The 27524-nt window shown below is 47.3% G+C and overlaps 1 protein-coding gene across 22 annotated transcripts in view; it reads left to right on the forward strand.

Annotated features, from left to right (window-relative positions):
- Nucleotides 1-27524, forward strand: part of PRELID3A (PRELI domain containing 3A) — a 101786-nt gene that overhangs the window by 20864 nt on the left and 53398 nt on the right. For 11 of the 22 annotated variants that reach the window (XR_004345416.1, XR_004345417.1, XR_004345423.1 and 8 more), the window contains exons 2-5: nucleotides 21666-21834; nucleotides 22497-22586; nucleotides 23744-23814; nucleotides 23902-24004. Coding sequence is in view for 13 of the 22 variants with exons in the window: in XM_032602961.1 (XP_032458852.1) it covers nucleotides 21697-21834; nucleotides 22497-22586; nucleotides 23744-23814; nucleotides 23902-24004 (402 nt within the window). In the remaining 9 variants the exon portion in view is untranslated. Of the gene's footprint in view, nucleotides 1-21665; nucleotides 21835-22496; nucleotides 22606-23743; nucleotides 23815-23901; nucleotides 24005-25470; nucleotides 27416-27524 lie in introns of those variants that run through there. The other 11 variants (XR_004345420.1, XR_004345421.1, XR_004345418.1 and 8 more) reach the window with 3 other exon arrangements.

Here is a 27524-nt window from a genome sequence, read left to right on the forward strand (position 1 = left end):
AAGTTACTAGAACTAATAAATAAATTCAGCAAAGTTGACGATACAAAATAGGGAGTGAAAGTCAGTCTCTCATTTTCACTGCTTAAAGGTAATTTTCTTAGAGTTCTTTTGGTGTGTTGTGTGTGTGTCCATACAGTTTACATGTATTTACAAGCATATAAAGTATATTTTCATGTGAATGAAATTGTAGTTTATACACTTTGCTTTTCTGATTAACATATACTTTTGTATGTTAATCGCATATACTTCCACCCAGTTCTTTAATAAACTTTCTGGTATTCTATGGGAAAAGTATAACAGTTTCTAACCAAGGGTCAGTTAGACTGATTCCAATTTATTTGTATCTCAGATGCTACAATGAACATTTTTATTGATGTGTGTGTATATATATATATATATATATATATATATATATATACACACACACACACACACACACGTGCCAATATATATTCAGTGGATGATATCCCAGCAGAGAAATTGCTTGGTAAACATTATTACAAAAAATAAATAAGTTACATGTGTTTGGGGACTAGGACCCTGAGACTGCTCACGTGAAGCTGTGCTGCACAATTTGTCCACCAGGTGACAGGAGAGGTCTATTAATCTATTAGTCTATTAAGGACAACTGCGCATTGTGCATTCAGAAAACTTTCGAGGGGCTTCCCTGGTGGCCCAGTGGTTGAGAATCTGCCTGCCAATGCAGGGAACACGGGTTCGAGCCCTGGTCTGGGAAGATCCCACATGCCACGGAGCACCTGAGCCCGTGAGCCACAGCTACTGAGCCTGTGCGTCTGGAGCCTGTGCTCCGTGGCAGGAGAGGCCGCGATAGTAAGAGGCCCGCGCACCGCGATGGTGCGTGATGAAGAGTGGCTCCCGCTCGCCGCAACTAGAGGAAGCCCTCACACAGAAACAAAGACCCAACACAGCATAAATAAATAAATTTATTAAAAAAAAAAAAGAAAGAAAACTTTCAAGTATCACAGGCTGGTCTGGATTTTTTTTTCCTCCTAAATGATGTTACTGTTGTTCATCTATAACAGTGCTAATTATTTTCTATAAGGTGAAGCTGATGTGATATTTTCCGTCTGTGGTCATGACTTGTGCTGCTGTTCCTGGTAATGTGCCTCAAGTAATCTAAAGACACAATATTAATATCTCCTACATGACAACGAATAAGAGAATGAATTACAACATCAAACCCTAACAATGCAAGTTTCATGAATGACAGTAGCAGAACATTTAGAATATTCCTAGTCACCACTTTACTTGGTAGTGATCATTTTTCTAGAACTGTTGGTCACAGTAGTGCACAAATATCATAAAGTTTCTAGATTTTTCCTAGTTGTATCTTTTCGAGAGAAAACTGATGATTGTTTTGGACACCAGGCCCCTTGGTCATAAGCCATCTTTGCGATGCCAGAGGCATAATGGGAATTGGATAGAATTAAAGTGCCCAGAAACAGAAATAAGGAGGAAAAGTTAGACTACTTATTGTAGAGACTTACTTCAGGAATTGTATTTAAGGGTTGGGAAGAGGAATTAATTACATAGAAGCATATACCATAGAAAGTAAAAGGTCACAGAGATATACTGTTTTAATAAAACATGAGAATATCTTGGCTGTGTTGAGGTTCAGGATAGTTCTGACTCTGGTTAGAGAACTGTCTCTGGATAACAATAATATTCCTACATAGGATCTTGGAAGATCTAGATGCTGATGGTGCCGGCTGGAATCCTGCCCTCCTGCCCTCTTGTTCTAACTGCATGGAGGGTTGAGGAATCCCTCTAAGTCAGATCTTCATGATCATTGTATTTCAGAGTCAATTAAACATCAGAGCCTAATGAAGAATATCCATGACAGTGGGAAAGGAACGGCTCCAAAAGTTCTTCAAAACTCCTTACCTGCTGGGAGATTGATTTTCTCTCTAAATTAAAAAGCTATTCTGGTACAGCAATTTTCAAACTTATTTATTTTTAGCAGCAGACTCTTGTAAAAGTGAAATTTTGACACCGAATCTCAATATATAAAATGTGAATAGATTAACAAAAAAGACTAGGACCACTGGTTGAAAAGCCTCTCAATTTACCCCATAGGTGACCCACAAAGGCACTAAGGTTTCCTAAACTTGACCAGGTGGCTCTGCAGTGGTGACAACAGATGGAGCCCCACCCACCGTGGCCAACCTGCTCCCAGGTTCATGACACCCTTGGAGTCATCCTTGACTCACTGAACAAGCTCTTATCTGGAGCTCACTGTTTGCCAGGTACCGGGACCGAGCGTGGGCACACAGAAATGAGCCAGGCCTGGTCCCATCCCAGAGCTCAGTCTAGTACAGGACGCCTTTCCAAACTCCAGAGTGCTGTGATTGCCTTGGCTGCTCATTAACAATGCCTGTTCCTGGGCCTCACCCCAGAGATAACAATTCAAAAGCTAAGAGAGAGGTTGAGCCTAGACACCTGCTTCCTTAATAAGCATAATCTGGTGAGAGAGACAGAAACACAAACTGGTGCAGTAATTCTAAAACAATGTGCTGAGAGTAACGATGGAGGTATTGGGAGCAGCCGCAGGAGGACGAGGGGGCCGAGGACCACCCCAGGGCATGGCCAAACAGAGCTCTGGAGGGGGTGTGCCAGGATGATGGGACACTGCTCTGAGGGGCCAGCTAGGGAGCTGTGCAGGAACCCGGAGAGGATGGTGCTGGATGGAGCCAGGTCAGGAGTCAGCAGGGACGGTGACAGCAATACTAACCACAGTCATGTACTCTGTCCTCATTAATTCCCACAGTCCCAAAGGACTTTGTATTTTTACTAGTAGCGTTCCCATGTCAAGGATGATGATACTGACATTTGAAGAAGTTAGCAATTTGCAGAATGGGAGCCAGGACTGGAACCCAGGTTTGTTCTTCTTCAAACCCATGCCTTCAGCTACAACTATTAAATCGTATTGGCTCTTAATGCAGAAGAAGGGATTAAAACAATCTAGAAGAGGTAAATCCCAAAGGACTTGATGATTGTTTGGATGTAGGGGTCTGGGTCTAGCTTGGGGCGCCTGGGTGATGCCAGGGACCTGGGCAGTGAATCCTAGGAGAGGAGTCTGTTTAAGGTGGGAGATGCGTGGCCATGATGCGTTTGAAGTAGGACCTAGAGAACACCCCTTGGGCAACTGGACAGATGGGTAGGAATGAGATGGAGAGGCAGGCTGGGGACTTAGTGGAAACCAGGACACTCAGTGAATCACTCAGGGAGCAGGTGTAGAGGGGGAAGAACAGAGAGGGAAGAGGCGTGTATCCTGGGAAGGACCAGTACAGAGGATGCAGAGGGAGCAGAGGTCCCAGGAGAGAAAGCCCAATACTTTTCATGCAGCACAGAGGCCCGGGGGAGGGGGACAGAACAGCACCCATTGGACTGGAAGTGCGATGGTTATTGATGACTAACGAGAGGTTTCGGGAGCCCGTTCCAGCCTGCGGTGGAATACATAGCAGTAAAGGAGCGGGAAGAGCAGATGCGGACTCTTGCTTTGAAAGGTTTAGATGTGAAGTGGGGCACAGCTCCCAAGATGCTGTGTGATGGGGCCAGGGGTCTCCATTTCTAACAGGCTCCCGGGTAGCTCTGCTGCTTCTGGACCAGACTTGGTGGAACAGAGTGAGTGAAACGGTGGTCTTTGACCAACAATGGAAGTAGCAGTATAGGACTTGAAGCCAGGTGTGACGTTCATCTGTGTTCAACAGTCATTGATTTATTGTGTGCCTATTAGGTTTCTGACTCTGGAAGTAACAAGGATAATGATAACCTAGTTCCTGATGGTCATAACACGTGGTAGTAAGTCTCAGATGCAAGTACGTAGAAGTAGTGATGGAACCATAGAGGTGCTGACACCTGAGCCGGGCTTGGCCGCTGGGACCCAACAGCTGTGTGTGAGATGGCTTTGAAGGCGAGGCGGGTGCAGGTCACAGTGAGCCTGAAGGCCACCCTCACTGCACTCCTGCCCTCAGGCCCCAGCTCCACCACTAAGTAGTGTCTCTACAGAGATGTTTCCTGGCTAGCGTCTTGGTTTCCCCACAAACTCTCACTACAGTGTCTTCTGACTGTCACCATCGGCCCAATTTCTTCAGCCTCATGGTCAATCGTGTTTGTGGAAAATGCTGATTGTAAATTATGATGCTTTTTTTTTTAACTTTTTTTTTCAGTGGTTTGAGAGACAGCTATTTATTTATTTATGGCTGCATTGGGTCTTCATTGCTGTGCGCGGGCTTTTCTCTACTTGGGGTGAGTGGGGGCTACTCTTCATTGCAGTGCACGGGCTTCTCATTGCGGTGGCTTCTCTTGTTGTGCAGCGTGGGCCACAGGCACGAGGGCTTCAGTAGTTGTGGCTCACGGGCTCTAGAGCGCAGGCTCAGTAGTTGTGGCGCACGGGCTTAGTTGCTCCACAGTATGTGGGGTCTTCCCGGACCAGGGCTCGAACCTGTGTCCCCTGCGTTGGCAGGCAGATTCTTAACCACTGTGACACCAGGGAAGTCCAATGATGATGCTTTTTAAAGCCAGAATGACAGCACTGAGCTCAGAGCCCAGCACAGGGCGTGTTCCATAGCTGGCCACAACGGCCAGTCACTGCAGCATGGCTGTGGGGGACTCATCTCAGCTCTGCCCTCAGAGTGTGATCACTCAGCGCACTTTTACACCTCCTCAAACCCCAGTCTGCTCGCTAATAAAACGGGCAGCAGCACTGACATGGGAAGATCGCCGTGAGGTTAGAGCACAGGTGGCAAAGGTGGAGTGTGTGGAGCATGGAGATGGTGGGGCCAGGGCCCTAGCCCAGGTCTTTGGGCTGCTTCTGCTCTGTCCCCACTTCACTGACTCATCGCACAGGTAGGCTCGGGATGACTGCTCGCTGTGGGTGTTGAGCTGGGTGCTGCCCTTACACCCCAGCTCTTTCTGCAGAGGGTCACCCTCTTCTCAAACTAGCATCTCGCTTCTCTGCATTTGAACCGTATTTGTAGAAGTGCAGGGTAAATATAAATCTAGAGTAAAAATGAATTTTCCCGAGTGCAAAAGGGAAAGGGTCTCTCCTTTACCCTTTCTTAGAGCATCTACTCTAAAACACTTCTAAGTTGTCTTTTTGAGATCTATTTAAATGTTTATTTATTTTTAATAAAAAAAAGTATTTTTGGCTGCTTTGGATCCTCGTTGCTGCGCGCGGGCTTTCTCTAGTTGCGGCGAGCAGGGACTACTCTTCGTTGCGCTGCCTGTGCTTCTCATTGCAGTGGCTTCTCTCGTTGCTGAGCATGGGCTCTAGGCACGCGGGCTCAGTAGTTGAAACAGAAGGGCCCTAGAGCGTGCGGGCTTCAGTAGTTGTGGCGCATGGGCTCAGTAGTTGTGGCTTGCAGGCTCTAGAGTGCAGGATCAGTAGTTGTGCCGTACGGGCTTAATTGCTCTGCGGCATGTGGGATCTTCCTGGACCAGGGCTCGAACCCATGTCCCCTGAGTTGGTAGGCGGATTCTTAATCACTGCGCCACCAGCAAAGTCCTATGTAAATGTTTTTAAAGGCTAAGTAGGCCTTTGGCCAGCTGAACAACCCAGGAATGATTTTTCTCAGGGACTTGGGAGCCATCCTTTTGAAACATTAGCCTAACTTACAGGGAGCACCTGGCTTCAGGCTGCAACCCTACCTCCTATGGGAATGAGAAATATATTTCTCCTTTGGACGAAGACAAGTAGTGAACCCAAGTGCCGGGTGAACTTAGGATGAGCTCTGACAAGCGGTGCTGTCAGTGCTCTCACTTGACATCCGGGTCTTGAGGGTCGCACCTGCCTGGCTACATAAAGGGTTGGATTTCGTGGGGTCTTCGAACCACACAGCGGACTGCCTGCGAGAGGCCTCACGTTCTGGTTTAAGGCCGTTCCACACCTGCTGCTTCCATCCCCCCCCCCCCGCCCCCCAACTCCGCGGAGAGACTTGGGCTGGTGGGACACACTGTTCCTTATCCTTCCCAACAATGGGAACCGGCATGGCTGGAAGGAGCTTTGGGAGAATTTGGACCACCTGACCAGTAGGAATGAGCCCCGCCCCCATCTCCGCAGTGGCCCGTGGCCCCTGGCCCCGCCCCGCCACGTAGTCGGTGCCTGCGGCCGGCACAGCTACTGCCAGTCCCTCCGCGCAGCCGTGGTGCCGCCGCTCTCGTGATGGGCGGGCGCCCAATCCCGACCCGCCCACTCCCTAAACGCCCCACACACCGCGTCCACACGCCCTGCCCCCCCGCGGAGCGGAGCATCCCGGGCCTGGAGCTTCCCTGGACCTGGAGCACCCCGGGCCGGGCTCTGCGTGGGCGGCGATGAGGGTCTGGAGCTCGGAGCATGTGTTCGGGTGAGCCGGCTGCGGCCGCAGTGAGTCCAGACTGGCCTGGGCCTGGGCCGTGGCCTCCGGGAGAGCGGGCTCTGTCCCTCATTGGGCCGCGCTGCGGGCAGTGACCTGCAAGGGCCCGGGGTTGGGGGACCGCGTCTTCGCCCCCGCCGGCCTGGCCTCACCTCGCGCGCGGGGCTGTCACAAGGGGCGGGGGCGGGACCCGCCGAGTGGCTGATCGCGGCCTCCAGAGGGAGCCGGCGTGGGCATGTGGGGCTTTGGCCCTGAATGCACTGTGGGCACTGGAAAGCCTCCAGCTGATTAAAAGTGCCCTCGTGACCTAGGCGGTATCTTTTCTTGTCACTTCATCTGTGACACTCTGAGCTCATTCTTTCATAGTTTTTAAAGGAACTAAGATTTTTAAATGCCTTGATCCCACTTAGAACAGCATTTCGTTTTTTAATTTAAAAAATACTGCATGAAATAGAATTGTCATCCTTTGAACTTTTCATGTAAAATTATAATGAAAATTTATCAGTGGGTTAAAAACCTCCGAAATTATTTTAATGAAATCTTTAGACTTGATGGGATCCAATTTTAGTGTTGATTTTTGTACAGCCTGCAGCCTGCAGAAAAATCTCATCTGGGGTTCCATTCCCAGACTTACTCCAGAGATTTTCTCAGTTCTCCCAAAGATGGGACATGCCCGGCACCATCTGGATGCAGAGGGGACAGGTTAAGTTCCTGCAGATGGTGAATGCCCAGGCTGTGCGGCTCAGGCCAGGACTGCCCTACAAATTCAGGAAATGTTGGTCGACAAGCAGAAGTGAATTGTCAGCTGTGAAAAGTCACTATTGATAATATTCACCCATTTAAATCATACAATTCAACAACTTTTAGTAATTTTACATAGTTGTACAACATCTCCATAATCCAGTTGTAGAACATTTCCTCATCCTACAAAGATCCCCTCATGCCCGTCTGCAGTCACTGTCCACTCCTCTCCCCAGCCAGATCAGTATCTGCTTCCTATTTCTATGGATTTGCCTTTTCTGGACATTTCACATAAATGCAATCATACACCAAACCGTCTTCTGTGTCTGGCTGCTTTCACTTAGCATGATTGTTGAGGTTCATCCGTGTGATAGTGTGCATCCTTGCTTCAACCCTCACTTCATTCATTTTGTGTCCCTGGCACATAGTAGGTGCTCAGTGAGGGACCAAGGAATATCCTGGGGAGCAGATGTCCTTTGAAATGAGGGCGACTGTCCACCAGAGGAATTCCTGTCAACCCCTGAGCTCCTGTGGACTGGGCACAGATCTCCTCCCATTGATTTTTAAAAGCCGAGCGCCATGATGAGAATTGACAAATGTGGAAGACCGCTGGGGGGGAGGTCACGCAGCTGCCAGGGCGGGTGACATGATGCTGTGTGGCAGCATCACATCTGCAGGACGGTACAGATTTGGAAGCCTGGCTTTCTAGCTGAGCTTACCATGGAGTTTTCCCCTTGCTTAGTCCCTTGAAATCCCTGATTTTTTTCCTCTGAGGATTACACACCTTTTTCTTTCTATACTTGTTTTCTTTTTATATGTTTGTTGAATATTTGATTGGAAATAATAAATTTACTCTTGAAAGGCCAAAAATAATCAGGCACAAAGACTTAAAAAAAGTTTTTTATTGAAATACAGTTGATTTACAATGTTGTATTATTCCCCCCCACCCCCTGCCGCACCACAGACATGTGGGATCTTAGTTCCCTGACCAGGGCTGAAACTGCACCCCTGCAGTAGAAGCATGGAGTCTCAACCACTGGGCCACCAGGGAAGTCCAACAATGTTGTATTTGTTTTAGGTGTACTGCAAAGTGATTCAGATTATATACACACACACACACACACACACACACACACACACACACTCTTTTTTAGATTCTTTTCCATTATAGGTTATTACAAGATACTGATTATAGTTCCCTGTGCTATACACAGGTCCTTGTTGGTTATGTATTTTATATATAGCAGTGTGTATATTTTAATTCCCAACTCCTAATTTAATTCCCTCCCTTCCCCCTTTGGTAATCGTAAGTTTGTTTTCTATGTCTGTGAGTCTATTTCTGTTTCGTAAGTAAGTTCATTTGTATCATTTTTTTAAGATTCCACATATAAGCAATATTATATGATATTTGTCTTTGCTTGACTTTTACTTCACTTGGTATGATAATCTCCAGGTCCATCCATGTTGCTGCAAATGACATTACTTCATTCTTTTTTATAGCTGAATATTATTCCATCGTGTATGTATACCACATCTTCTTTATCTGTTCATCTTTAGATGGACTTTCAGGTTGCTTCCATATCTTGGCTATTGTAGATAGTGCTGCAGTGAACGTTGGGGTGCATGTATCTTTTAGAATTATAATTTTCTCTGGATATATGCCCAGGAATGGTATTGCAGGATCATATGGTAACTCTATTTTTAGTTTTTTGAGGAACGTCCCTACTGTTTTCCATAGTGGCTGCACCAGTTTACATTTGCACAAACAGTGTTAAGAGGGTTCCCTTTTCTCCACACCCTCTCCGGCATTTGTTATTTGTAGACTTTTTAATGATGGCCGCTCTGACTGGTGTGAGGTGGTACCTCATTGTAGTTTTGATTTACATTTCTCTAAGGATTAGCAATGTTGACCATCTTTTCATGTGCCTATTGGCCATCTGTGTGTCTTCTTTGGAGAAATGTCTATTTAGATCTTCTGCTCATTTTTGGATTGGGTTTTTTTTTGTTGTTGTTATTGAGCTTCATGAGCTGCTTGTATATTTTGGAAATTAATCAGTTGCATCCTTTGCAAAATTTTCTCCCATTCCGTAGGTTGTCTTTTTGTTTCATTTTGTTTCCTTTGCTGGGGCACGAAAACTTTTGAGTCAAGTTTTCCTCCATTGTTCACACACCGAAGAAACCCTGGGCACTGGAGATCAGACAGAGCTGAGAGCAGTATAAACTCCCACAGAAATGGAGAACCCTTTGGTTTAAAGCAGATTAAATGGTAGTGGAAAATATAGGACCGAAATAGAAACATATAGAAAGGGGCACTTAAAAATTAACAGGCTGGTAAATGCAGGTTTATAAATCCCATCCTTACAGCATTGACTGAGGTTTCAGGTGGACTATAACAAAATCTTTAATAACAGCCAGTATGAGTAGATTCCCAGCAGAGTCAAGGCTGTACACTACTTGGATTCCAGCAGCTCCCAGGAGAGGTATCTAGTAGGCAGTGTCCCTCTCAGGGAAGTAACGAGGAGAGGCTGCCCTAAAGCAGGCTTGCTCTCTGGCCAGGAGGAGGGAACCCCTTCCCTTTTTAAATAAGAGAAATGGAATGTTACAGGTAGGAGGTGAATTGCCCACTGTCCCCTCCTAGTGCTGTTCCCTCCTCTCTCTCACAGGCGGTCATGACTGTGAACCTGGTGGGTAGCCTCCCGAAGGTATATGTTCCATAAACAAAATGTAGTATTTGTTTTTTTAAAATAGAAATCACTGGCACCATCTTGTACAGATCTTTTCAGTTTCCCTTTCTTCTCAACAATGTGTTCCTGAGATCTGTGCGTGTGTGTGTGTATCTATTTGAGATCTGTGTGTATACATGTACACATACACATTTGTATCTCAGCTGTATAGTATTCCAATATTCCATTTATTCCATAAAGAATATGTCACCATTTTTTCTTTCTCTTATTGAAGGGACGTTGTTTCCCCCTTATTACAAATCATGTGGTGACCACTCCTGTGTATATTTCTGGGTCAGTTAATCAAGGGCATTTACTTAGGCCAGAAATCCTCAAACTCGTCAGCAGTAGGACCTCTTTACACTCTTAGAAAATATTGGGGACCCAAACAGTGTTTGTTTATGTGGGTTAAATCTACTAATATTTACCATATTAGAAATTAAAACTGATAAATTTTAAGATATTTATTAATTTATTAAAATTAACAGTAATAAACCCATTACATTAACATAAATAACATTTCATAAATTTAAAAAACCTGTAGTTTCCAAAACCCCTCAAAGTAGTAAGAGTGGCACTGTTTTATTTTTTCCCAATTTCTATAATGTCGGGCTGCATAGACACTTTTTTTATTGTCAACAGATTTTATTTTTTTAATTTTTAATTTTATTAAAAAATAATTTAATTAATTTATTTTTTGGCTGTGTTGGGTCTTCGTTGCGGCACGCGGAATCTTCCTTGCAGCATGTGGGATCTTTCATTGCAGCACCCAAGCTTCTCTTTAGTGGCACATGGGCTCCAGAGCATGTGGGCTTTGTAGGTGCATCACGTGAGCTCTCTAGTTGAGGCACACAGGCTCAGTAATTGTGGTGCGCAGGCTTAGTTGCCCCGTGGCACGTGGGATCTTAGTTCTCCGACCAGGGATCAAACCCGTGTCCCCTGCATTGGAAGGCGGATTCTTTACCACTGGACTACCAGGGAGGTCCCTGCATGGACACTAACTTGATGGTCCTGTTGGCTTCTGCATTCAGTGTTTGCAGTCTGTTGTTTTGGTTGAAGTAAATGATTAAAATCCAGCCTCACACTATATGTGAGTAAAACCTAGTTGGCAAAGGTATTTCAAAAGTCTTTAAAAATAGTCGTAGCTGTTCTTTGCTATTGCAACGAAACAAGCAGTAGTTTCTCAAATTAATTGCAGTGTAAAATCTGACACCATGAGGACCAGAGTAATGGCCCGTCTCGTACTTTGAATGAGTCCTTCTCCCATGTGATCTGTGACGTCTCGCACTGGTCACTTGGCTGTGTGGGTCACCGGGTACAGTGTGGGGCAAGCAGCAGGCCCATGGTAGTGATACAAGTTTTCTAAAATTCCAGTTTTCACTTAGAAGCTCAAGTTTTATCTTTGACAGCAAATGCCATCAGGTGTTTTCCTTCGAGTGACAGGCTCACTTCATTAATCTTTGAGAAAATGCCTGTCTGACACCCACGTCTGAGTGACCACAGTTTGTGGTCAGTAGTTTCAAGGAGAAGTGGTGGCTGGGGGAAGCACAGTAGCTGAGCTGCCACCCCTGTGGCCACCAGTGCTTCCTGACCAGCAAGGCCTCCCGCATCCTTTCTGTGCCCTCACTCAGAACCAGGGATCCAGGTGTAGTAAAATGAGTCCTTCTACTTCCTCATCAGGGATGGGCCCTGAGTGCACAGCTCAGCAGTGACCACCATGTAGCCTTGACCCGGCCGTCACTCCTGGGGAGAGGCTGGCAGTCTGTGGTCTGACTCGGGCTCCTGCAGCTTTGGCTGATGTCGTGCAGCCAGAAGGGCAGGCACTCCCAGCAGCGCCCAGGCTCCTGGAGGGGCCAGAGAGCCCAGCTTTGCGGGCCTTGCTCCAAGAATCACTGGGCTGGCCCGGGGTCTCTTGGGGTCTGAGCACTTTTCCTTCATCCTTTTTTTTTTAAACATATATTTATTTTATTTCATTTCATTTTTATTCCATTCCATTTTATTTTATTTTTTTATTTCATCACGCTGAGTCTTAGTTGCGGCAGGTGGGCTTTCTTTTTTTAAAAATTTTATTTATTTATTTATTTATGGTTGTGTTGGGTCTTCATTGCTGCATGCGGGCTTTCTCTAGTTGCGGCACGTGGGGGCTACTCTTTGTTGCAGTGCATGGGCTTTTCATAGCGGTGGCTTCTCGTTGCGGAGCACGGGCTCTAGGTGCATGGGCTTCAGTAGCTGTGGCATGCGAGCTCAGTAGTTGTGGCTCAAGGGCTCTAGAGCGCAGGCCCAGTAGTTGTGGCTCATGAGCTTAGTTGCTCTGTGGCATGTGGAATCTTCCCAGACCAGGGCTTGAACCTGTGTCCCCTGCATTGGCAGGTGGATTCTTAACCACTGCACCACCAGGGAAGTCCCCACACAGGCTTTCTTAGTTGCAGCTCACGGGCTCCTCAGCTGTGGCCTGCAGGCCCCTTAATTGTGGCATGTGAACTCCCAGCCACAGCATGTGGGATTCAGTTCCCTGACCACGGATAGAACCTGGGCCCCCTGCATTGGGAGAGCAGAGTCCTCACCACTGTGCCACCAGGGAAGTCCCTCCAATTTTTTTTTTTGGACTCATTACTATGCACATTATGCAAGAGTGGAGACTGGAATAATGAGTGCAGTGCCCTCCTGCAGGCTAACAGTGCCTCTCACAGATGTCTGGTCTCACGCGCCCCCATTCCCTGCTCCTTCCCCTGGGTTGCTGTAGGCAGGTCCCAGGCACCCTGTGTCCTCACCCCACTTCCTATTTCCGACATCCTCTGAGCGCTGAGCGTAGAGTTGCCTTGTTCTTCTCTCCAGTGCCCCCAAGTGGGACCAGCAATTGCCCCCTCCCTGGCTGCCAACCCAGACATGCGCCCCCAGCCCCTAGTGCTGCTGCTGGCCCGTTTCTGCAGCACAGGCACGGAGGCCTCCCTGGGGCGGCTCACAGGGCACCATGCTCACCATGAGCCTCGGCCAAGGCCGGGGACCTTTATCCCGAGGATGAACTTCAGCAAGTCTCCCTTCTGCCTCTCCCAGGAGTGGGGCCCATCCACATGTCCACCTGCAGGCCTGGCTTCCTGCTCCCACGTCCTCCCGACACTTGACATTGCCAGACTTCTCAGCTTTTCCCAGTCAAATGAGTATTGGGCTATTTTCTTCAACCAAGAAGTGTATGATACTGACTTGTGTACTTAAACCTTGTAATTTAAAATATATTATATTTTAAAATAAATTTATTTATTTAGTTTTGGCTGTATTGGGTCTTCATTGCTGCATGTGGGCTTTCTGTAGTTGTGGCAAGTGGGGGCTACTCTTCATTGCTGTGCACGGGCTTCTTATTGTGGTGGCTTTTCTTGTTGCGGAGCACGGCCTCTAGGCGCATGGGCTTCAGTAGCTATGGCATGCAGGCTCAGTCGTTGTGGCACACAGGCTTAGTTGCTGCGCGGTATGCGGGATCTTCCCAGACCAGGGATAGAACCCGTGTTCCCTGCATTGGCAGGCGGATTCCTAACCACTGCCCCACCAGGAAAGTCCCTAAAAAATATTATTATGTTTATCCTTTTCCTGCATCATTCTGTTGATGTCTGGAAATTATTTTTATGTGTTTTAAGCACGTTGTATTTAGTTGAAATCATCAATTAGAAAGATGCAAGGTTTCTATATAAAAGAAGCATTGTGTGAGATGTGCTTAATACAAATGTTTATCAGCTTTTAGATAATTTCAAATAATTTTAGAAGGCAGACCCTATTCTGCCTAAAGTAATGATTTTTATGGGAACTACTCTGGGGAACTTGACTTACAAAGCTCACAGCTTATTTCACTGGGCAGCCCCCATCCCCCGCCTCTGCTCTCATGAGTATCTGGATTCTCCCTCCTTCCGCAGAGTTGTCGACTGTGCCCCTGACAGTTCTTTTACTGAGAAGAAAGGCTCCCTGTCCACTGCAGAGTGATCAGGACCAGCTTCATCTCTGCTTCTTTGGAGCTGGTGGACATGTTAGTGCAGTGACAGGATTCCATGGCTTGAAAAAGCATTTCTTTGTTAAAGAGCGGGGCTTCTGGACCTGACAGTGCAGAGGCTGTGGGTGTGACAGAAAGACTGTGGAGTAGGGGCTGGGAGACCCAGCTCTAGTCTGCGTCTCATTGCTAGCTTTTTGACCTGGGATGAGCGTTTTATGAGGATAAAGTAAATTCATGGTCAATAAGTTATATTTAAAAAGGACATCAAAGATGAAACAAAAACCTTCAATATATTCATAATCTTTCATGTTTAATTTAGTAATTCCATTCTAGAAATTTATCCTAAGGAAAAAGACATATGTTGAAAGGCTGGTGTGAACCAGTTTTCCCTGCTGCCTTCATTGTACAGTGAAGGTTGGACGTGATCAAAATAATCTGCCAGAGGAGATTGGTTCAAGATGGCAGAGTAGAAGGATGTGTGCTCACTCCCTCTTGTGAGAGCACCGGAATCACAACTAACTGCTGAACAGTCATCCACAGGAAGACACTAGAACTCACCAAAAAAGATACCCCATATCCAAAGACAAAGGAGAAGCCACAATGAGACAGTAGGAGGGGCTCAATCACAATAAAACCAAATCCCATAACTGCTGGGTGGGTGACTCACAGACTGGAGAGCACTTATACCACAGAAGTCCACCCACTGGAGTGAAGGTTCTGAGCCCCACATCAGGTTTCCCAGCCTAGGGGTCCAGCAAAGGGAGGAGGAATTCCTAGAGAATCAGACTTTGAAGGCTAGTGGGATTTGATTGCAGGACTTTGACAGGACTGGGGGAAACAGAGACTCCACTCTTGGAGGGCACACACAAAGTAGTGTGTGCATCAGGACCCAGGTGAAGGAGCAGTGATCCCATAGGAGTCTGAACCAGACCTACCTGCTAGTGTTGGAGGGTCTCCTGCAGAGGAGGGGGTAGCTGTGTCTCACTGCAGGGACAAGGACACTGGCAGCAGAAGTTCTGGGAAGTACTCCTTGGTGTGAGCCCTCCCAGAGTCCACCATTAGCCCCACCAAAGAGCAGGGTAGGCTCCTGTGTTGGGTTGCCTCAGACCAAACAACCAACAGGGAGGGAACCCAGCCCCACCCATCAGCAGTCAAGCAGATTAAAGTTTTACTGAGCTCTGCCCACCAGAGCAACACCCAGCTCTATCCACCACCAGTCCCTCCCATCAGGAAACTGGCACAGACCTCTTAGATAGCCTCATCCACCAGAGGGCAGACAGCAGAAACAAGAAGAACTACAGTCCTGCAACCTGCGGAACAAAAACCACATTCACAGAAATATAGACAAGATGAAAAGGCAGAGGGCTATGTACCAGACGAAGGAACAAAATAAAACCCCAGAAAAACAACTAAATGAAGTGGAGATAGGCAGCCTTCCAGAAAAAGAATTCAGAATAATGATAGTGAAGATGATTCAGGACCTCGGAAAAAGAATGGAGGCAAAGATGGAGAAGATACAAGAAATGTTTAACAAAGACCTAGAAGAATTAAAGAACAAACAAACAGAGATGAATACAATAACTGAATACAGATATACAGATACAATAACTGAAATGAAAAATACACTAGAAGGAATCAATAGCAGAATAACGGAGGCAGAAGACCGCATAAGTGACCTGGAAGATAGAATGGTGGAATTCACTGCTGCGGAACAGAATAAAGAAAAAAGAATGAAAGAAATGAAGACAGCCTAAGAGACCTCTGGACAACATTAAATGCAGCAACATTCGCATTATAGGGGTCCCAGAAGGAGAAGAGAGAGAGAAAGGACTCAAGAAAATATTTGAAGAGATTATAGTCAAAAACTTCCCTAACATGGGAAAGGAGATAGCCACCCAAGTCCAGGAAGTGCAGAGAGTCCCAGGCAGGATAAACCTAAGGAGAAACACACCGAGACACATAGTAATCTAATTGACAAGAATTAAAGACAAAGGGCTTCCCTGGTGGCACAGTGGTTGAGAGTCTGCCTGCCGATGCAGGGGACACGGGTTCGTGCCCCAGTCCGGGAAGATCCCACATGCCACGGAACGGCTGGGCCCGTGAGCCATGGCCACTGAGCCTGCACGTCCGGAGCCTGTGCTCCGCAACAGGAGAGGCCACAACAGTGAGAGGCCCGTGTACCGCAAAAAAAAAAAAAAAAAAAAAAGACAATGAAAAATTATTGAAAGCAACAAGGGAGAAACGACAAATAACATACAAGGAAACTCCCATAAGGTTAACAGCTGATTTCTCAGCAGAAACTCTACAAGCCAAAGGGGAGTGGCACGATATATTTAAAGTGATGAAAGGGAAGAACCTACAACCAAGATTACTCTACCAAGCAAGGATCTCATTCAGATTCGATGGAGAAATCAAAAGCTTTACAGACAAGCAAAAGCTAAGAGAATTCAGCACCACCAAACCAGCTCTACAACACATGCTAAAGGAACTTCTCTAAGTGGGAAACACAAGAGAAGAAAAGGACCTACAAAAACAAACCCATAACAATTAAGAAAATGGTAGTAGTAACATGCATATTGATAATTACCTTAAACATGAATGGATTAAATGCTCCAACCAAAAGACACGGGCTTGCTGAATGGATACAAAAACAAGACCCGTATATATGCTGTCTACAAGAGACCCGCTTCAGACCTAGGGACACAAACAGACTGAAAGTGAGGGGATGGAAAAGAATTCCATGCAAATGGAAATCAAAAGAAAGCTGGAGTAGCAATACTCATATCAGATAAAATAGACTTTAAAATAATGTTACAAGAGACAAGGAAGGACAGTACATAGTGATCAAGGGATCAATCCAAGAAGAAAATATAACAATTATAAATGTATATGCACCCAACATAGGAGCACCTGAATACATATGGCAACTGCTAACATCTATAAAAGAGGAAATCGACAGTAACACAATAATAGTGAGGGACTTTAACACCTCGCTTACACCAATTGACAGATCATCCAAAATGAAAATAAATAAGGGAACAGAAGCTTTAAATGATACAATAGACCAGATAGATTTAATTGATATTTATAGGACATTCCATCCAAAAACAGCAGATTACACTTTCTTCTCAAGTGCACATGGAACATTCTCCAGGATAGATCACATCTTGGGTCACAAATCAAGCCTTAGTAAATTTAAGAAAATTGAAATCATATCAAGCATCTTTTCTGACCACAACGCTATGAGATTAGAAATCAGTTACAGGGAAAAAAACGTAAAAAACACAAACACATGGAGGCTAAACAGTACGTTACTAAATAACCAAGAGATCATTGAAGAAATCAAAGAGGAAATCAGAAAATACCCAGAGACCAATGACAGTGAAAACACGATGATCCAAAACCTATGGGATGCAGCAAAAGCAGTTCTAAGAGGGAAGTTTATAGCAATACAAGCCTACCTCAAGAAACAAGAAAAATCTCAAACAATCTGACCTTACACCTAAAGGAACTAGAGAAAGAAGAACAGGCAAAACCCAAAGTTAGTAGAAGGAAAGAAATCATAAAGATCAGAGCAGAAATAAATGAAAAAAAACCAAAGAATACAGTAGCAAAGATCAATGAAACTAAAAGCTTGTACTTTGAGAAGATAAACAAAATTGATAGACCATTAGCCAGACTCATCAAGAAAAAGAGGGAGAGGACTCAAATCAATAAAATTAGAAATGAAAAAGAAGTTACACCAGACACTGCAGAAATACAAAGCATCCTAAGAGACTACTACAAGTAGCTCTATGCCAATAAAATGGACAACCTGGAAGAAATGGACAAATTCTTAGAAAGGTATTACCTTCCAAGAATGAAGCAGGAAGAAATAGAAAATATGAACAGACCAATCACAAGTAATGAAATTGAAACTGTGATTAAAAATCTTCCAACAAACAAAAGTCTGGGACCAGATGGCTTCACAGATGAATTCTGTCAAACATTTAGAGAAGAGCTAACACCCATCTTTCTCAAACTCTTCCAAAAAATTGCAGAGGAAGGAACACTCCCAAACTTATTCCATGAGGCCACCATCACCCTGATACCAAAGCCAGACAAAGATACTACAAAAATAGAAAATTACAGACCAATATCATTGATGGACATAGACACAAAAATGCTCAACAAAATACTAGCAAACAGAATCCAACAACACATTAAAAGGATGATACCCCATGATCAAGTGGGATTTATCCCCAGGATGCAAGGATTCTTCAATATATGTAAATCAATCAATGTGATACACCATATTAACAAATTGAAGAATAAAAACTATATGATTATCTCAATAGATGCAGAAAAAGCATTTGACAAAATTCAACACCCATTTATGATAAAAAGTTCTCCAGAAAGTGGGCATAGAGGGAACCTACCTCAACATAATCAAGGCCATATACAACAAACACACAGCAAATATCATTCTCAATGGTGAAAAACTGAAAGTATTTCCTCTAAGATCAGGAACAAGACAAGGATGTCCACCTTCGCCACTGTTATTCAACATAATTGTGGAAGTTTTAGCCGCAGCAATCAGAGAAGGAAAAGAAAAAAAAAGGAATCCAAATCGGAAAAGAAGAAGTAAAATTGTCATTGTTTGCAGATGACATGATACTATACGTAGAGAATCCCAAAGATGCCACCAGAAAAGTACTAGAGCTAATCAATGAATTTGGTAATGTAGCAGGATACAAAATTAATGCAAAGAAATCTCTTGAATTCCTATACACTAATGATGAAAAATCTGAAAGAGAAATTAAGGAAACCCTCCCATTTACCATTGCAACAAAAAGAATAAAATACCTAGGAATAAACCTGCCTGGGAGACAAAGGACCTTTATACAGAAAACTTGAAGACACTGATGAGAAAAATTAAAGATGATACAAACAGATGGAGAGATATACCATGTTCTTGGGTTGGAAGAATCAATATTGTGAAAATGCTTATACTACCCAAAGCAATCTACAGATTCAGTGCAATCCCTATCAAATTACCAATGGAATTTTTTACAGAACTAGAACAAAAAGTCTTAAAATTTGTATGGAGACACAAAAGACCCCGAATAGCCATAGCAGTCTTGAGGAAAAAAGGCAGAGCTGGAGGAATCAGACTCCATGACTTCAGACTATACTACAAAGCTACAGTAATCAAGACAATATGGTATTGGCACAAAAACAGAAATATAGATCAATGAAACAGGATAGAAAGCCCAGAGATAATATCCACGCACCTATAGTCAAGTAATCTGTGACAAAGTAGGCAAGGGTATACAATGGAGGAAAGACAGTCTCTTCAATAAGTGATGCTGGGAAAACTGGACAGCTACAGGTAAAAGAATGAGATTAGAACACTCCCTAACACCATACACAAAAATAAACTCAAAGTGGATTAAAGACCTAAATGTAAGACCGGACTCTATAAAACTCTTAGAGGAAAACATAGGAAGAACACTCCTTGACATAAATCACAGCAAGATCTTTTTTGACCCACCTCCTAGAGTAATGGAAATAAAAGCAAAAATAAACAAATTGGACCTAATGAAACTTAAAAGCTTTTGCAAAGCAAAGGAAACTACAAACAAGACGAAAAGACAACCTTCAGAATGGGAGAAAATATTTGCAAATGAATCAACGGACAAAGGATTAATCTCCAAAATATATAAACAGCTCTTGCAGCTCAATGTTAATAAAACAAACAACCCAATCAGAAAATGGGCAGAAGACCTAAATAGACATTTCTCCAAAGAAGACGTACAGATGGCCAAGAAGCATGTGAAAAGCTGCTCAACATCACTAATTATTAGAGAAATGCAAATCTAAACTACAATGAGGTATCTCACCTCACACCAGTTAGAATGGGCATCATCAGAAAATCTACAAACAACTAATGCTGAAGAGGGTGTGGAGAAAAGGGAACCCTCTTGCACTGTTGGTGGGAATGTAAATTGATACAGCCACTATGGAGACCAGTATGGAGGTTCCTTCAAAAACTAAAAATAGAATTACCATATGATCCAGCAATCACACTACTGGGTATATAGCCAGAGAAAACCATATTTCAAAAAGACAAATGCACTCCAATGTTCATTGCAGCACTATTTACAACAGTCGGGTCATGGAAGCAACCTAAAGGCCCAGCAAGAGACAAATGGATAAAGAAGATGTGGTACATATGTACAATGGAATATTACTCAGCCATAAAAAGGAACGAAATTGGGTCATTTGTAGAGATGTGGATGAATCTACAGACTGTCATGCAGAGTGAAGTAAGTCAGAAAGAGAAAGACAAATCTCGTATATTAATGCATATATGTGGAACCTAGAAAAATGGTACAGATGAACCAGTTTGCAGGGCAGAAACAGAGACACGGATGTAGAGAACAAATATATGGACACCAAGGGGGGAAAGTGGCGGGTGGTGGTGGTGGTGTGATGAATTGGGAGATTGGGATTAACATATATACACTAATATGTATAAAATGGATAACTAATAAGAACCTGCTGTATAAAAAAATAAAATTCAAAAAATATACCAAAAAAAAAAGAAATGTAAGGTTTCCAGGACTAAATGATGATGAAAGTAATATAAATAAAAACTAGATTAAAAACATAATAATCTGCCAGAGGGGTCTGGTTATACCTCTGTCCACAGGGTGGCCTGTTGTGCAGTTACTTAGAGTCGTATTTCTGAAAATAGCCTCATGATGCAGGAAAATGTTCGTCTGTTACATATAAAAAGCAGTAATCAGTGCATGTAAGGAGCATGATCCCAGTTTAATTTCTGAGCGTGTGGACGTCTGTGCATGCATGCGTGTCTCTAGGTCTTGGGTCTGGGCTGTCTGTACATGCCGCTCAAACCTGTGTGGGTACATATGGGGAAACAACGGTGTTGTTGAGACGCACTCACCTCTGTGGGGATGCACCTGGGCGCGCATCCTGAAGGAAAAACCAGGACAGCAGCGCCTGGGGAAGGTCCACCCTGAGTACCTCGGACTGTGAGCCCTTGGATGCCTTTAGGGCTGCCGGCCTCAACAGGCACAGAGCTCTGGGGAGCAGGGGCAGCTGTGTGGTCTCTGATGGCAGGAAACAAACAGGGACACCGGTGTCCACCCCTCACTCCAGGGCTTAGGGCCAGAGGGGAGGGGTGGCATCTACAGGGCGCCTGCACAGACTTGTCTCCAGATAGTGAAATTGTGGATTTTTATTTTCCTCATCCTGTGTTATTTTTCAAAATTTAAAATACATTTTTTAATAATCAGAAAACATGTAGCCATTTCAAGTCACGTACTGCTTAGAAGTTGGAACAAAGTAGTTGCTTCAGGACCTCATAGCTGGGCAGCAGCTGTGGGTGATCCGTGTTGGGCAGGTGTGCTGCTTTGGCCTGTGGTGGGCTGCAGGGGTGAGGCGGGCGGTCAGCAAAAGGGCCCCCACAGTTACTGTGACCAGGTGGAGGCAGGAATGAGCCCTGGCCCCCTGGCCTTGCAGCCCACAGAGCAGCTCGGGAGGTGGTGACAGGCAGGGAATAGGGACATTGTCTCTTGCCCAGAAGCCCCAGACCAAAGCATTCTGCCACTTTAGGCTCTGCAGAGCTGGGGAAGGAGGGGGCCCTTAGCCAACCTGGGATGGCCAGGCCTGAGTCTGGTCTGTGCCCCCCGCCCGCCCCCGGGTTGCCCGGGGGATCAGGGATCCAGGATCTGGGTCCAGAGCCCAACTCCTCAGGTGTATTTGTTGGAACAAAGCTTGAAGAACAGGGTTGACCTGACTTTGGACCCACTGCCCCCTCATGCTGTTGGTTGCGTTTTCCTCCAGCCACCCGTGGGACACAGTCATCAAGGCTGCCATGAGGAAGTACCCGAATCCCATGAACCCCAGTGTCGTGGGCGTCGACGTGCTGGAGCGCAGTGTGGACAGCCGGGGCCGGCTTCACAGCCACCGCCTCCTCAGCACCGAGTGGGGGCTGCCCAGCCTCGTGAGAGCGGTGAGCCCCCAGTGGAGCCCGGCTGCACCCGCATGACCCCCAGCTCCACTCACACAGCTGTCTACATCCGCCAGCCCAGCTGGCACCCATATGCAGGGAATGACAACCTTCCCATTTGGGATTTCTGGGAAGCCCCAGAGATGGTTTGTTTCTCTGTGAATTGAGTTAATCGTCCACCTGAGTGTTCAACACATCCCCTGACCCATCTGCAGTGGGGACACTGCCCACAGGACCCCCAAAACCCCATGACCCCCGGTCCCCCACCCCTTCCCCACACCCAGTCCCCCCACCCCAGCCTCATTGTCCTGCTTGGTGTGGCCTGAACCCCAGAGTTGGCTCCACACAGCGGGGCCTGGGGGGTGGGGGTCAGGGTCGGTCCACAGCTGACTCACCAGCCGGACCTTGTCCTTAACCTTGACCTCAGCACCCCAGTTCCTGCCCTGCTTTCTCCTCTGTCTAAGCACCGGTCCCTATGTCCCTGATTCGTGTGTCCGTCCCACCTGCTGGACAGAGGCACCTGGAGGAGCTAGAGGTGCTGCTGCAGCCACACCTGCGTCCCTGGTTGAAGAGATGAGTAGTGGATAGGAAATGACGGTCGGTGTTCCAGGATATAAGGTGGAGTTTCTAACACGTCACTATGCTGGTTTTGCTTTGTTTTTCAGATTTTGGGAACAAGTAGGACTTTGACATACATCAGAGAACATTCTGTTGTGGATCCAGTGGGAAAGAAAATGGAGCTCTGTTCCACCAATGTAAGCAATGGCCACGATGGTGCGTAATGTTTTCATTTAATTTTATTTCCAGCCCACCTTTGGTCTAAGTGATCTTTTATTTTTAATAGAAAGGCTGACCTTATTTAGCAGTATCTTACTTGTCTTTTATTCCAGTATAAAAATGTATAGAACACACATAATGATGTGAACACACCTTTGTAACCAGTGGGCAGGCCAGGGGACAGAGTGGCAGCCCCGGGGCCCCCGTGCGCCTCCCCAGTGCCTCCCCGCCCCCCCAGCCTCCATCCTGCCCGCCAACAGCACACTCGGCTCTTCGCAAACAGCCACTTTTCTCCTGGCCTCCTCTCTCACGTCTCACAATGAAGAACCATTGATATTGGCCTAATGCACATTCAAAGAGCATGTTGGGGAAAACGGGTGGCCCGGGAGCATGGTTTATGTCAGGCCCCTTACCTTGTGGGTCGTGTCACTGTGTGCAGAGGCTCCTTGGTGTACCGCCTGGACCTCTGCCCGGGGCCCCCTTTCCTCAGCCCAGGCAGCCCTTCCACAAAGTCACAGGGAGCCGGGTGGGTGTGTCCACATCAGCCATTACTGACAGTTTATATATTGTTCTCTCTTCTCCTTCACTTGGAAAATTACTCTTCCTCCTTCAAGAAGGCTTAGTTGTCGGTAAAGAGGGACGGTTCTTGCTGTTGTAGGAGGTCTAGTGGAAAGGAGGGGCTTTGGGCGGGACAGCCGCATGCCTGCGTCCTGGTTATCACGGAATCAGTGTATGGCTGCGGGTGTCAGTGATCAACCTGTTCTGAGCCTCACTTTCCTTGTCTAAAAAAGAGCAAACCTCACCGTATTGTCCTGAGGATTAATGAAAGAAAATGAGGTTTATTAAATACAGAGCCTGGCATAAAAATATTGCACATACAATGATGACAGCTAATGAGCCCGGCTCAGGTTTGGGTGGGGTGTGGAGGGAGGGCGGTGACTGTCCCCAGGAGTGGCCAGGACGCAGTGTCCCTGGGCTGTACTTTGGCCGTGCTTCCTGGGCCTTGGCGGGCCTTGGCGTTTCTTCTCCTCTGGCTCCAGTAAGTGCAGATTCGGGGATGGGAGGGGTGGGGGCAGATGGTCTGGGAAGAAATGCAAGAGAAATAGAACCTACAGCCATTGTTTCCTGTTTTAAGATCACACTCACAAACTGGGTGTCGGTGAGCGAGAGGCTGGTGTACACACCCCACCCGGAGGACCCAGGAAGGTAAGCAGACATTGAACTCCAAGGCTGGGGCGGGGGCTCCCCCCACCCCCCAGCTGCTCAGACCCTTCACTTCTTGCTCTCCTGCAGGACCGTGCTCACCCAAGAAGCCGTCATCACCGTGAAGGGGATCAGCCTCGGCAGCTATCTGGAAAGTTTGATGGCCAACACGATATCGTCCAACGCAAAGAAGGTACCATCTCTAGCTGTTCGGGGTCCAGATGAGCGGGGGTCCTACTGACCGCAGGCAGGTGGGGAGGGCTCCAGGCCTGGGGGAACACAGGCCAGCAAGGCAGCCACCCCTTCCAAGAGCCAAACCATCTGGGCTCAGTTAACAAGACACACCCCACACATCCAGGACAGGTATTGGTGTGGGCAGGCAGGACACTCGGGATTTTCAGCAGTTTCATATTTAATCGGCATTGAGTGGCTCTGGCTGAGCTTCTCCGTGTGCAGGGTTTCCCTTTGCCTCTTGCTCTGGTGGGATTTGGGAGCAAGCCTTGTGGAGGGAGTGGGGGAGGGATGGACCAGGTGGCTATCAGCCCTGGCCTCTCCAGCGGGGTTGGCAGGAAGAGCTTGGGTGTTTGGGAGGCACATCCCAGGCAGTGCTGGGTGCCAGAGCAGGGCCTGGCTGTTTGCCCAGCTCCCCTTGCCATCCTCCTTCTGCCGCCACCCTGACTCTCCCCTCTCCCCTTCTCTCTCTCGTTCTTTTTGGTCAGAAGAGATTCTTCATTCTGGGACCAGTGGGATGGCACCTAAGCCGTCCTTCCCTTCCTACCACGCTCAGGTCACGGCTTGGCCAAGAGCCATTTATTCTTGCATTTAGGCTCATTGGTCTAGTCACTAATACAGAGCCAGTCTGCCCTATTTTTAGAAAAATCCAGATTTGAGGAAGGTCGGCAGTAGCTCAGCTCAAGAAAGTTGGGGAGGCCCCCTGCCCAGAGCAGCATGCATCATGTCCACTCTGCGAGTCCTGGGGACAGAACCTGACCGACTCACTCTGTGTGTCCGGGGTCTGGCTTAGGGCAGGCCTGAGTGTTTGCTGAAGAATATTTTGGGAGGAAGGCAGCACTGGGTGAGACCAGAGTCACCTCAGCCCTTTATGAGAAAAGTCAGGGGAAACTTAGTGAGGCCAGATCAAGGTCTTTTATTTCACTTTATTTGGGGGTTGCTGTTTTGGAGGCCTATGGAGAATCACGGCTGCCCCAGCTGTGGTTGCCATCCGACAGCATCTCAGACAAGTTTGGGGGATGCCGGGGCAGCCAGTGGCCTGAAGATGGAGGAGAAGCCAGAGGGGGAACCAGAGGGGGAGATGGAGGTGGAGAGGCGGGTGGCCCCGCACGCAGTTCAGGAGCTAGAAGTTAGGGGTGACTCACGGAGGAGGCTGAGGGGCCATGCTCCCATCACTGCCCTCAGTAGGTAACGGCACTCATGAAGGTTGCGGACTCAGCATAGCTCAAGCTGGTGCAGCAATTTCAGGCAGAACAGTTGCCACCTTATTTCTGGGGCTGAGAAGCTGCCTGCGGAACGTCTTGGCTGCATTTGCTGCAGAGCTGCAGGGCTGTCCCTGTGCATTTATGTGACCTGCATAGCCTGCTGTCTGCAGTGAGACAGGCAGGACTTCTGACACCACGTTGAAATCTTTCTGTGTTGCTCCAGGGGTGGGCTGCTATTGAGTGGATAATTGAAAATGCTGAACGTGCCCTGAGCTAACGAGGCCTGCAGCGCCCCTTGTGCTGAGCGGCGGTAACTACAGGATTCTTGAACCTGGGGAGGATCTGGTGCCTGCTCACCGTGTGCATGGCCTGCGTGCTGGGAGGGGGTCTGCAAGACACAGCTGCATGGGGGTCTCCAGCCCTGTAGTGAAAAACCTAACTGGGTTCATCCTCCTCTGAATGCACCAACTCATTTCATGGCAGGATTTATGTTCAGGTTTGTTATCTCGTCTCTGAGGGCAGTTCAGCTTCTCCTTCAAGCTGTTCTCAGCACATGGTCATGTGTCCCGGGACTGGTGTGTCCTCAGCAGGAAGGCTCTCACGAGCAGGTCCAGACAGTGTGAAGGGCTGATCTTATGGGGGCAGTTTTCATTGGGGGCAAGACTAGAATACCTACCCACGTTCCTGTGAAGGTGCCTCAGGCCTGGGCGTCAGTGCTGTGGTGAGAAAGCAGCCCTCCTCCCCTCATGCTGCCAGCTGTGCATCCTCACTGGCCAGTCGCTTTTAGTGGCCGAAGCCGTCTGCAGCATTTCCATGAGCTTCACAAACACTCCTTGGTTTCCTAGGCCAAGTGGCTGGCGTGTCAGAGAGGATTTGACACTCGTGTGGTCAGCAGTTGTCTCTGTACTTCTGCTTCCCTCTGTTCAGGGAATCCTTACTCCTTACTCCTTCCTTGAACCTCCTCTCACTCTTGGCTTTCCCAGCTGTGATGCTCTGGGCCCTGCTTCCCACCGTCTGTCGGTCAGTCTGTCTGTAGCATGTGTGCACACTCAGTGCCTCTGTCAACAGACGTGAGCCCCGTGGCTCAGGCTCCTTTAAGAACTTCCTGCTGATTTTGTTTAAGCCACTGATGCTTAAGTTTGCCAGGACCGTCACCTTGAACTCAGGATCATGACCTTCGTCCTTGGATGAACCACTAGGGTGACCTCATGCAGAGAGCCTGCCCGCCTTGTGGGCGTCCTGCTTGTGCATGTGCATGTGTGTGTTTGATGGTGTGTGGGGAGTGTGTGTGGTGTGTATGTGATGCTGTCACTTTGAGTTGTGGACTCTGTCACATTCTGTTTCCTCATAAACTAGAGCTAAACTGCCTCAATCTTTAATCAGATGCCTCACCAAAAAAACATCAAAAAGCAGGAAAAGGAAGAGAAGAAGGAAGAAGCAAGTCTGGAGTGCGGTCGCGGCTGGGTTGGGATAGGCAGGAGCTGCTGGGCCACAGCCTCCGCCAGCCTTGTCGGTCATGACCACACAGGGTAGGAGGCCCAGCTGGTGGTGGCGCCCGTGGAGCGAGGCCCGGGGAGCAGACCTGCTGGGAGGAGGCCGGGCCACCGCTCTGCCCACTCCACGCTGAGCCACGCACCTGCTCTGCCACCCGAGTCGGGTTTGCTCAGACGGCTGTGGGGCCTTATCTGTCCTTCCTCAGCTCCAGCTCTCCTGCCAACTCTCGGGGTCTCACTAAAGAGCTTGTCTCTTTTCAGAGGACACCCCATTTCCCTCACTCGCCCTTGATCCACAGTCTCACTGCCGGTCTCTTCACACACATCTGGCCACCAGTTGTCACCGCAGAGGCAGTTGACGTGTGTCCGTGTCTTACCCGTCACGGATCTGCACACGCTAGAGTCGGGGTGTCCACCCCGATGGCGACACAGGGACAGTTAGGATTGGTGGGGATAGCCGCATGCTCTGCCCTTGGGCTGCAACTAGACTGTCCCGCCATCTGGGGCCCCCAGCCGGACCGCAGCCTCACTGTCAGGAGGTCGCAGCCGTACTGCTCCTCACCACTCAGGCACCCGCAGCCACTGTCAGGAGGTCGCAGCAAAAGGGCTGTGATTTCAGGCTCTCAGCTGTCCTGTTAGCGTCAAGGTACCACCCACTGGGAGTTCTAATTTTCTCATTTTCAAAAGTAAAATGTAGGGGCTTCCCTGGTGGCGCAGTGGTTGAGAGTCCGCCTGCCGATGCAGGGGACACGGGTTCGTGCCCCGGTCCGGGAAGATCCCACAT

The sequence above is a fragment of the Phocoena sinus genome, chromosome 14, assembly GCF_008692025.1.
Source record: "Phocoena sinus isolate mPhoSin1 chromosome 14, mPhoSin1.pri, whole genome shotgun sequence".
Lineage (NCBI taxonomy): Eukaryota > Metazoa > Chordata > Mammalia > Artiodactyla > Phocoenidae > Phocoena > Phocoena sinus.